A 12,990-nucleotide genomic window follows, 5' to 3' on the forward strand; every position below is an offset into this window, starting at 1 on the left:
ACAGTCTCTTCAATAAGTGGTGCTGGGAAAACTGGACAGCTACATGTAAAAGAATGAAATTAGAACACTCCCTAACACCATATACAAAAACAAATTCAAAATGGATAAAGACCTAAATGTCAGGCCAGGCACTATAAAACTCTTAGAGGAAAACATAGACAGAACACTTTATTACATAAATCACAGCAAGATCCTTTTTGACCCACCTCCTAGAGTAATGGAAATAACAATAAAAATAAACAAACGGGACCTAATGAAACATAAAAGCTTTTGCACAGCAAAGGAAACCATAAACCAGACGAAAGGACAACCCTAAGAATGGGAGAAACTATTTGCAAATGAAGCAACTGACAAAGGATTAATCTCCAAAATTTATAAACAGCTCATGCAGCTCAACTTCAAAAAAACAAACAACCCAATCCAAAAATGGGCAGAAGACCTAAATAGACATTTCTCCAAAGAAGATATACAGATTGCCAACAAACACATGAAAGGATGCTCAACATCACTAATCAGAGAAATACAAATCAAAACTACAATGAGGTATCACCTCACACCAGTCAGAATGGCCATCATCAAAACATCTGCAAACAATAAATGCTGGAGAGGGTGTGGAGAAGAGGGAACCCTCTTGCACTGCTGGTGGGAATGTAAATGGATACAGCCACTATGGAGAACAGTATGGAGGTTACTTACAAAACTAAAAATATGACTACCATACAAACCAGCAATCCCACTACTGGGCATATACCCTGAGAAAATCATAATTCAAAAATTCATGTACCATAATGTTCATTTCAGCTCTGTTTACAATAGCCAGGACATGGAAGCAACCTAAGTGTCCACTGACAGATGAATGGATAAAGAAGATGTGGCACATATATACAATGGAATATTACTTGGCCATAAAAAGAGACAAAATTGAGTTATTTGTAGTGAGGTGGATGGACCTGGAGACTGTCATACAGAGTTAGTCTGACTGTCATACAGTAAGTCAGAAAGAGAAAAATAAATACTGTATGCTAACACATATATATGGAATCTAAAAAAAAAATGGTTCTGAAGAAACTAGGGGCAGGACAGGACCTAGAGAATGGACTTGAGGACACGGGGAGGGGGAACAGTAAGCTGGGATGAAGTGAGAGAGTGGCAGGGACATATATACACTACCAAATGTAAAATAGATACCTAGTAGGAAGCAGCTGCATAGCACAGGGAGATCAGCTTGGTGCTTTGTGACCACCTAGAGGGGTGGGATAGGGAGAGTGGGAGGGAGATGCAAGAGGGAGGAGGTATGGGGATATATGTATACATATAGCGGATTCACTTTGTTATAAAGCAGAAACTAACACATCATTGTAAAGCAATTATACTCCAATAAAGATGTTAAAAAAAACCAAAAACGCCATTCACTCAGGAAAAGAAAAAAGTTTCCTTAGAATATATCTCATTTTAAAAGCTAAAACAAGGTAGCCTAAGGGGGAATGTGTCTTGGCTGAGAAGCAGACACTTTAGGGCACCAATAACTGAGTAATGGCTCCTTTGCTTTCTCTGTTCTCAGTTAGTGACGTGGTAAGTCATACTCTGATTGGCCTCTAGCTTAAAACTTGGGGCTCTCCTAAAATAGTGTCATTTGACTGTACAGGAAGCAGAAACATAATAATAATAAATAACTTTAAAGGGCATTACCTAAATTTAATCTACCTTGAATTTCTAAAATTAATATGACAATTATCAATTTATGAACACTAGAGGGCAGTAAAACACTAGAAGGTATATTTAAATTACATATCTAAAAGTAGCAAACACAAGCCAGTACGTTTTTTTAATATCAAAATCATAATAATTTAATAAATTGATTCCTTTTTAGGTTGCTATAGTACAAAGCATTCTTTCGTGTATCATTTTAGATATAACTTACTTTGCAAAATCCAAATAAGAAATGTGCCCATGATAAAACCCTGGTTTCATCTCTTTCCAGGAAGTTATATTCTTTACAAAGCGCACCTAAAAAAGGAGAACATACTCATTATTTAAGTACAATTTAAAGAAAATGAAGTTTGGTGATAGCAAAATACTTTTCATTTAGACATTCAAAAGCAATCACACCACTCTGACGATTACAGAGCTTGAAATACAGGCTTCAACTAAGGAAAGCATAGTGTGACCTGTAATTGCTAATTCATCATAGAGAAGCTACTACCACCACACTCAGAAAAGAATGAAAGAGGATCCTGAAAACAAAACTGCACAAGGCAACCATTTACGACACTGTATAGTGAGTACATTTATATGGGGAGGGGAAGGGAGGGGAGGGTGGGTACCAACACCTAAGCTGAAGCAGGCAGCACTTCAGTATGGGGATAGTCTATGCAAATCTGTATTCTTCTCAGAGACTTGTTATTCATAAAAATTCTCATTTATTAATAACTCACAAATAACAAATATCAACTAATCCTTAATCCAAATGATTAAAGAAAGGATGAAAAACAGAAGACTTTAAAGAGCTAAGAGCAGATATCATAAGCTTGAGCAGATATCATTAACTTGATAAAAAAGCTTAATAAAATTAGGGGTGTGATACACATAAAATTTTAAAAATCTCTAAATATTACTATTTTAATCATTGGAATGAAATGTATACAAAAGATTAGTTAATATAAAAATTATTTAACTGTAAATATATTATAAAAATGTTAAAAACTGGTTAATACAGAACTTTATAAACAAGCTGCAAGGCAGTGATACATAATTTCTCAAAGAAAAATGGTATAAATTTCTGATAAGAAAATCTCTGCATGATCAACAGTAGGTGGTTGAGAATCTCTTCTGGAGACTAAAGACAGGGTGGGGATGGGTGAGGGGTTGGGGGCCCAGTGCCCCCTGATGCACTGAAAGCATCTGCAAACTGTGACCTCAGCCTCTAACACACAGGACTGTCAATCACATACTTTTGACAATTTATCAATCTTTCATTTACATTTTAGAATAGAGTTAGTCACATGGAGATATTCTGGAGCACTTCTTACCAGGTCAGTCAATAAGTTAATAGCCATGAATAATGGCTACCTCCTGGATAAGGCCCATTGGTAAGGACAGAGAAGGGAAACAGTGCAGAAGCAACCTTATATCGGAGGATGTGAACTAAGGAAAAATGGAAGATTCTGGAAGTAGAATTTATTTTTCAGGGGAAGCATCAATAACTCATATACTACGAAAAATAATGGAGTTTTTAGAAGGGAAATTAAATGAACCTTATGTTATTATCTTACACACACACATCCTTAACATCTGAAAATGGGATGTAGATAACAAAATTATTTTGCATTAGAGAATACACAATTATATTTTTGCAGATATTTACAGTTTTTCCCCACCAAAACAGAAGAGCCAAACAAATGTGTGATTTGAGATTCCCAGGTTCTTTCTTATTTCTTCTTCAAGTAAGGCATCAAATAGAATAAAAATATCAAGTGACCAGTGAAAAAGAAACAGAAAATAAAAAATTATATAACCCATAAACTGAATCCTTAAAAAATTTTACATGTTGAATATGAAAAATCCTTATAATTTTCACTTAATGGTAAATTAAACAAGATTTTGATTCTATGAAAATCAGTTTCAGTATTTCAGCACCAAATGAGGGAGAAATAGAAGGCAAAGAGAATAGGAATGGTAGGTGATGGTTCAACGGTGCTTAAGACATACTTACAACTCAGCTCTATTTTCCAGAAGGTGATTTAATATGGATGTGATGGTGTCAGAGGGAAATGAAAGATGCCAGATTGAAGTCTGACAAAACTGTGCTATATAAGCCAAATGTTAGAGGATCATAGTACACTGTGATGAAAGACTTAGGTGTAAACTTCAAGTATCCTTTTTTCCTCCACCCTTCCAAAGAACAGTCAAGATCAAACTAAATCCTCCTAAAGACACACTTTATCTGCCACGTGTCCTTCGATGTGAGGTGAAGAGCCCAGGAAGCTGGATGAGATCTGGACTGATGCCGGGCTTCCCAAACTCAACGTGCAAATGAGTCATCTGAGACTCTTGTCAAAACACAGATTCTGATTCAGAAGGTCTGGAGTGGGGCCCAAGTTTCTGGACTTCTAACAAGTTTCCACGTGATGGCCAGGTCAATGGGCCACATCAAGGAACAAGACTTTAGCGTGTGTGGGCCCAGGACCTAGCTCTTGGTTTTATCAATGTGAAGCTTGTTTCCGCAGCATCTGCAAAGGAGGCCTGAGGTCTACAGAAGCTCTTTAGCAAGGATATATTCTCATAGTCACTGCTTTTGTGATATGGAAAAAAGTATACTGAAATAGAACAATTTTTTAAAGATTATCTTATAAGCTACCACAATATATGGAAAAGAATGGGGGATGGGAGCAGAATGACCCTGCTACTCAGTCTTCTTCATCTACCCACACACAGTGATGCCTGAAGCACATCAGAACCAAAGCATGCCAAGAAACACAGTATAAAAAGTAACAAAATAAGTAAAAGGGTTATGCCTCCAGGTGGACTCAGGGAACAGAACAGAACAAGGCATGAGTCTTCTACTGCTGTCACCAAACTCAAACCCTCTTGTTTATAGAATCAGCATTTTAGAGGTGAAAGGGCCCAGGATATCCTGTACTTGTTATTTTATAGATAAAGAAACTGAAGCCCAAGAACCACATACCTCAGATTTTGGTCCAATCATCCTTCTATACCACTAGCTAATTTCTTTAATCTATTATTGTCCAATTTAAACAAGGGAGGGGGGAACCAGAAGGATTTGAAAGAAGAGCAGACAGATATCGTTTGTACTATAATTCTGATCAACAAACTTGGACACTGAGAATTTCAGGCTTTATCCACTGCTCAGGAAACCCCTGAGATCCAGTCATTCAAAACTCCTCAACCTCCAAGATCTCAAAGCTCTGTTGATATATCTCTCTCAGTTGTTTATTTTCCTCATTACATTCATTATAATCTCAACTTCCAATCCACCCTGTTCACTACTCTCATATTGCTCATACTGAATAACCATTTTTCAACAATGGCCGCTGACTTACTCTTGCCTTTTTATTGTCTTGGGTAACCTCAGGGGTTGAACACTTCTGGTCAAAACTAAGAGATCCAGTCTAAATGCCTCTGTAGGACCTTTTTTTTTTTTTTTTTTAAAGTCAGGAGGCTCTAACTTTTTTTTTTTTAAAGAAGATGTTGGGGGTAGGAGTTTATTAATTAATTAATTAATTTTTGCTGTGTTGGGTCTTCGTTTCTGTGCGAGGGCTATCTCTAGTTGTGGCAAGCGGGGGCCACTCTTCATCACGGTGTGTGGGCCTCTCACTGTCGTGGACTCTCTTGTTGCAGAGCACAGGCTCCAGATGCGCAGGCTCAGTAGTTTTGGCTCATGGGCCTAGCCGCTCCGCGGCATGTGGGATCCTCCCAGACCACGGCTCGAACCCACGTCCCCTGCATTGGCAGGCAGATTCTCAACCACTGCGCCACCAGGGAAGCCCCTCTGTAGGATTTTGAATTTTATTTTACTAAATTAATTCTGACATAAATTCAGGTGGGTTATTATTGCTTTTAAATTCTCTACACTATATTATTGCTAAGTCTCCAAAGCCCACAGAATCTTTCTCTAATCTCCAACTAAGAGAATACTGAAGGCTACGTACTTAATATATATGTATATGTATTTTTTTTCTTTCATCTCATCAACATTTAACTCAGGCAATCTGTTAAAGTCTCATTAATAAAGCTGTGGCTGATTTACAATTTGCAATAAATCAAAAGATGCTGAGCTGAGATTTACCTTCCCTTCACAGAAAAGAAAAAAGTGCTAAGCAAACAAATGCTGTCAATAAGGTTAAAGTGGTGGTTCACACTAATCTGGAGAATGGTCTGAGCATTTAGAAGTGTCATTTACATAGAACTGAAATTCTACACCATCTTAATCTCTTCAAAAGTGATCTCCAAGGACATAACGATCTAATTAATCCTCTTTGAAGAACAGTATTTTTTAAAATTTTCCTTTCAAAGTATTAATTTAGCCACTACTCCTTTTAGCCATGTTTAATATTTATCCTCTTAGTTCTCCATAGTTTTCCCTGCCCTCCTCTCTTCATCTTCACTTGTTCCCTTTCACCAGTCTAGCTGCAGCTCCTGCCCTGTCATTTTCTGCCTTCTCGCCTCTTCTGTACCACTTGTCTCTCAGTTTTTCTACTGGTTTTCCTCTACAGTGGAGCATTCTGCCCAAGACCTTGAGATATAAAGCTCTGGAATAGAGAGGAGTAGGGGAAAACGCAGATCAGGTGAGCAAGCTTTTACTCAGTTCATTTTATAGATTCTTACTGACTAGGATAATTGGTCCTAATGAACGATAAAGTGAGAGGCAAAAAGGAGCAAAGCTAATAGTATCAAATGAGGTTGAGTCTGAAGACACTGAAAACTCTTGGGGAAAAGAAATAAAGTCACCATAGTGACCTTATCCAAAGAGAATTTCCATACTCTGATTGCAAAAGGCTATCAAGAAGATGTTTCAGAAGTAGTAGTTAGATATAGTACAGGAAAAGAGATGTTTTTATGGTTAGCCTGGAGCAGATTCTAAACTGTGATTTTTGTCAGATTTTATAACTCAAGCAGAGTCAGGCTAGCAAGTAACCACAAGATGCCTTTAGGGAAAACACAAGCAACAACGTAGGGAGTGGTGTTGTGATTTATTTGCTAGTTGAACCAGACCTGAACCAGTGCTGTAGGAAAAGCTGAGAAAGCACCATCGCACTAACACTATATCTAGACTTATATTCTTAATGAGATTAATCTCAACATTATGATTATCTGTGATCACAAAATAACTTGTTTTCACTATCTACAAGTAGGAATGTCATCCCAAACATCCTGGCCAAATTCCATCTTTGTAATTACTACCTATTGAGTGAACACTACTATTAACTTGGGTAATTATACATACCAAACTCCTACTCATGCATATACTTAAAGTAAACATTCATTGTACAGCTGTGGGTAGTTTTATGAGACTACACTAGACAGAAAGTTTTCTATGCAAAGAGAAAAACTGAGTATTAGTTGGATAAAATATAAGAAAGGTTCAGCAGCAATAGAACATAATATACTGTCTTCACTAAAATTCAGAACTGTTGTTCAATCACTTTTTTTTTTGTGGGAGGGGGTGTATGTGTCCCAAATCACCTGAGGTAAGGAGAGTTCATGCTCATACTGCTATCAATCAGAGGGGCTACCTCTGCCAGCAGTTATCATCATGGCATCATGCTCAGCTAAGAACTGCCTTCAGAATCTAAATGGGTTCATTTGTTCATTCATTCATTCAACAAAAAATTTATGTATCTACTATGTCTCAGGCACGGTTCTAAGCACAGAGATACAAGGTGAACAAGGCAAGGTTCCTGCCCTTAAAGAGCTTAAGTTATAATAGAGAAAAAGACAGTAAACAAATAAAGCAATAAGTAATAGGAAAGATACTGAAAGAATGATGGTACACAGTAACTTGGAAGAGGTATTTAATATATAGGATGGCCAAGTAAGGTTTTGCTATGAAGAGGTCACTAAGCTGAAACCTTAAATGGATAACACGAAGCCAATTGTGAGAAGCCAGGAGAAGTGCGTTCTAAGAGGAAACGAGTATAGTGGCCTTGAAGCGGGAAAGGCTTGGTGCATTCAGAGAACCAAAAAGCCAGTGTGGCTAGTAAATTAGAGGTTGAAGCAAGGGACAGTGGACAAGGGCTTGATTAAGAAGGACCTGTTGGCCTAGATAAGGAATTTGGATTTTCTTGTGGAGGTAGGAATACGAATTTAAAGATAAGTAACTCACCATCCTGTGAAGATTATAATATGCATCTTCCCATCACTTCACTGAGAATCCTATTCTATATTTTTGCTACTCAAACTTTGGTTCAAGGACCAGAAGCATCAGTTTTGGCACTAACAGGAAGCTTTTTAGAAATTCAGAATATCAGGCTTTATCTTAGTCCTTCTGAATAGGAATCTGTATTTTAACTGGTGTTCAGTATACACATTATAGGTTGAGAAGCATTCATCTAAAGTGTTGTTCTGAAAAATCAGTATCTGCAACTAATATCAAACCATATGCGCTACTGCAAATGACCAGAAGTTGGTTTAACAGTAAATTAAAAAGAAAAAAAAATTACTACACTGTTCTACAGAGAATGCAAATTCTGGATATTTCCAGTTTCTTAGAAAGATCTTAAATATGATCAGACCTAAATATGTGAGAGCAGAAAATAATTAAGAAAGATCATAAAAGATGCTGCCACTTACACCTATTTGCATAGTTACTTTAAAGGCAAGATGTTCTGTAATACAGAGATACTTTGTGATAGCAGAGTAAACTTCATTTTCCAACTAGAAGAGCTGATTACCTGTCTCCTGCCAATTCCTGTCTATTAATGGAGTAAAGCCCATATCTCAAAAATATAACTTTCATGACTGAGTCCACCTCATTCTTATCACTTAGTCTTCTCATGCCTTATATTCTCAAATGTTTATCTTCTAATCTCCTTGTTCTAACTGTTCCTCAAACTCCTTAATTTTGAAAAATTCCTAAACTATGGAAAAGTTGAAAGAATAGTAGTCAACATCTGTACACTCTTCACCAAGGGTAACTGTTAACGTTTTGTCACTTCTGTTTATCTCTTTCTTTCCCCCTTTTTCTCTATGCACACGCACACTTATTTGTTTCTGAATCGAAGTAGCAGACATTTTTGATCAAGGATCCAATCATGGGTCACAAACTACATTTGGTTTTCATGTCTCTTTAGTCTCCTCTAGTCCATCTCCCCCCACCCCTTTTTTTTGGTTGTCATGACACTGACACTTTAGAAGAGTTCAGGACAGTTGTTCTAGAGAATGTTCTACAATATGGATTTGCCTGTTTTCTCAAGATGAGGTCCAGGTTAAACATTTTGGTGAGAACACCATAAATTGATGTTTTCTTTGAATAGTACTCATAGTTCCTGCGATTATGTTTTACATTCCCTAGTAAATTATAAATAAGCTCCTTGAAAGACACAGCCTTGCTTTTTATTTCTTTGGCAATTCCTCAAAGAATGTAGCATAATCTCTGTATACATTACATATGCAATAAATAAATGAAAACTTGCAAGCAGGGTTGAGAACTGTTTCTAAGAATACCCATAACTGTTACACATTGAATACTTTTATACCAGACTAGAAACATTTGGGCTTTGCCTCTAAAATTTTTGTGAGAAATAATTAAGCATGTAAACAGTTTAGCACAGTCCCCAGTACAAAATACATCTAGGAAAGAGCTGGGGCTAAAGGCAGATAGATATTGAGCAGACTGGACTGCTGAGGTTGGAAGGTGAGGGAATAAAGGGTGTAATCACCTATTACATCCCAAAATATTTTTATGAGTAAACTGGGCTTTACATGGAAGATTGGGACAACAGCAGATTTAATAAAAATCTCATCTTTTAAGTCTCACTTGAGTTAGATACAGATTAGAAACTATTTCTCAGAGAAGAAAGAAGAGCAAAATAGGTCATTTTATTAATTCCTATATAAATAATAGGGCAGTTGAGAACAGTTCACAAGGACAATAAAAATATGGTATTAAAATCAAGTGTGTTATACAAGATGGGGTTCAGGGGATATTTTTAAAATTATTTTCAAGGCATCTAGTAATTCAAAACTTCACATCTAAATGAAACTTACTAGATTGAAAGTGAAATTAAAACACTATCTAATATGTCATGCAAAGGGAAGGGAAGCGATACCTATGAGTTGTTTGAAGAACTGCTTCTACACAGAACAAGAGACCAGCAAATAATTTAGATATGGTATATTAGAGAACATTTGGTATATAAGCTATTCCTAATTAAGACCAGGTGTTGAACTACCAGCTGACATTTTGAAGTATGCCAGCTAGTGATTAAGACTATTCTTCTACTCTGCCCAAACATGTTTTAAGTGTTGTTCATTATGTAATCCAGTTGCCTTTAAGATAGTGTTTACGCTTCTCTTTTGCTGCATATATTTACACACATACACACACACACACACACACACAAACAAACATGACAAGCTATTGAAAGAAAAACAGAAGTTTTATCTCATCCAAATGCAACCGGGGATATGTACCACTACATGATGCCTATAAATGTCTTATGTGGTGAGCTTCTGTAGATTTATATTTCATGAGGAGAAAAAAAAAAGGTCAACGTCATTTTCAGAAATCTCATAGCTGGCAGACAACTTTGTAATGCTGGACAGAAAATTTGGACACAAATTCTAAAAATCTGAACAAACAAGCTGACTTTATTTTTCTAAACAATACTACTGAAGAAATCTAAAATTATTATGTGAGTGCTAAGAAATGTTCCTTTTAAACCAAGATATATTCTGAAAAGCAATCATGCAAATACACTTAAAATCTACTACACACTGTATAAAACCTGATGATTTAAGATACTTGCCCTTGAGATATACAATATTACATAATGAATAGTTTTTATGACCCACTTAGCTAAATAAGCTCATGTTTCTTCTCATTTACAGAAGAGTTATTTGATTTGGCTGATGAATGTAGATTTTTGGTTTTATAAAAAAGAGTAATTAGGGATAATTCAGAGAGCCAAGAATTACATGGGCAGATGATATGCCATATACAATTAGCCTTTAAAAATAGCTCTCTAGCAAGAAAGTGATCCTAACCTTGTGTATCAATGTTATTCTCTTGCTTCAGTGCGAGGATTATAGGTGTGTTAAATAGTGGGATAACAATCAATTTTGTGACAATAAAACAAGTTCAGCTATCTTCAAACAGATAAATACATTCTAACTATATGACTATCACAAATGCCTTTCTAATAAGTTACCTCAATATGGTATTTGATCCTACATAGTCTTTTCAAATATTATCTTTTCGTCTCATGGGGCCCAATTCCCATTCCCTTCAGTATTTGTAGAGAGAACTTTATAATTATAGTCAGAATTCCAGGTGTGAAGAAAATATCTGAAACTATTGCTAAAGAGGGGAGTCAATTTCATTTCATGATAACTTGCTCCACTTTTCTTAAAACCATTTCATAAAATTATCTATCTACCTGTTTATCTAAAGATTCTTAACAACTTGAAAGGCAAGATTATGTTAAAAATATGAGCCGCAATCCCTGTTTGTCAGGCGTTTATAGCTAATACTTACATAAATTATAGTAAAGATAAGATGAAATGCAGGAGTCACAAAACTGAACCATATAGAATATAGGTATTCATCAAATAAAGATTTCTCAATCATAAGTGGAGACAATATAATGATTTTTATTGCGGGGCATCTGCTAAAAATATCTCACACTTTTAAAAGGATACCATACTGAAGAGCATCAATATTCTCTTCAAAAATTCAAGAATGTGAAGAATGTAAAATTATAGGTAAGTTCGGTTGGTCCTTTCCCCCAAGAAACTTACAATCCACTGGGCTCAGCATATATATCTCTTAAAATGCTTTATCTCCTTGAGATAAAAAATTTGAGTTAGGAAGTGTCAGAAAATATTACGCATCCCCTACGTGGTATTTACCTGATCTTGCAGTGACATTACTGGATTATTTTTGGTAGTGTTGATGTGAAGAACATGGTATTTATTCTTTGCACATAGGTCATAGGCAATATTGGTAAAAGAGGTGCTTGCAGTTTTGGGGACTCTGTTATAAATGATCACCATGTCTTCTTCCTCATCTAAAGCTGCATCTTGCCGAGGGCTATCCATCGTATGTCGCTGCTCAATCTCTCGAACTTCATGTCTTGCAATAGCCCTTTCTGCGAAGAAAAACAGATTATGAACTTAGTTTTAAAAGACACTATAAGGAAGTTGTAAACACTGAAAATAATTTCCTATTCCTGGAACATAGTTTTCCTATTCAAGAACTGGGTTAAGAGCAGCTGAAAAAATGTTTTGAGGGCCAAAAGTTCAGAATTACCTCTGAAGGATAATACATATGCATATGAAGAATGAAAGAATAAACAGTCATCAAGTTTAGAACTCCACAGACCAGACAGTTCTTCAGTGTAGTTCAAAAGACACTTTTCATTCCAATAGAATTTCTACAGCCTGGACTAATTTTCAAACACATAAAGACAGAATGAATAGAATACTAAACTTCACAGTAAAAAATACACTTAGAAAATAAATTACTTATAATTTAGGCAATGATTTTGAAATTTATTACTTAGGATGTAGTTACTGCCTGCTTTACCAAAATGTAGCAGGACAGTGATTATAAATGCTGGTGTGATTTTTAGGTAACAACAGTAGAAACAACACCATAATAAAACCTTTTTGTTTTTGGTGTTGCATTACAGATAAGTCCTGGTTATGTTTATTCCTTAAATTCCATGGTTCCTCTAATTCAAATCACTGTCCACCAAGCAGTTTGAAAAGCAGTAACATTTTGCTTTCGAAAACTTCAGCTTCAAATAAAGAAAGAAAAGGGGAAGAAATGAGGGGAAAAAATAACAAGATTGCAAGTTACTTTGCACAAAGACAACTGTTCACACACAGCATGCACCCTCCTACCACCAGATCTCTGTGCAAGCTGTCTTACCTGCCTTGAACCCTCATCCATTCTCCCTCAACCTCGACCCTACCTAGTGAACTCCTCAAACTTCACATTGAATTTAATCATCACTTGCAAGGGAAGCATCATCTAATCTCCCTAACTAGGTCAAATCACACACACACACACACACACACACACACACAATATGTGTACATACCTCATACTGCATGTCTCATACATAATTGCAATTTTACATTATATGTGTGTTAGCATCTACCTACCATACTGGTGACAATTTAGTAAAGTGACATGAAAAAGCAATGTGGTATAATTACAATAACAAGTTCAGGCTTCAAATATTGTCTGACTATGCATCTTAAATTTTGGTTCAGAAGATATGGCCACTATGTTAATACAGTATT

The 12,990-nt window shown here is 36.1% G+C and overlaps 1 protein-coding gene across 3 annotated transcripts in view; it reads right to left on the bottom strand.

Moving 5' to 3' along the window:
• HS2ST1 (heparan sulfate 2-O-sulfotransferase 1) overlaps positions 1 to 12,990 on the bottom strand; it is a gene marked incomplete at its 3' end in the record, with an annotated part of 192,212 nt that overhangs the window by 28,315 nt on the left and 150,907 nt on the right. For all 3 annotated transcript variants that reach the window (XM_081224349.1, XM_081224350.1, XM_081224351.1), the window contains exons 2-3: positions 11,590 to 11,828; positions 1,922 to 2,007 (exon numbers count right to left, since the gene is read on the bottom strand). In XM_081224349.1, coding sequence (XP_081080475.1) covers positions 1,922 to 2,007; positions 11,590 to 11,828 — 325 coding nt within the window. The remainder of the gene's footprint in view (positions 1 to 1,921; positions 2,008 to 11,589; positions 11,829 to 12,990) is intronic.

Source organism: Mesoplodon bidens, assembly GCF_964165515.1.
Source record: "Mesoplodon bidens genome assembly, chromosome: 2".
In the NCBI taxonomy this organism is placed as follows: Eukaryota; Metazoa; Chordata; class Mammalia; order Artiodactyla; family Ziphiidae; genus Mesoplodon; species Mesoplodon bidens.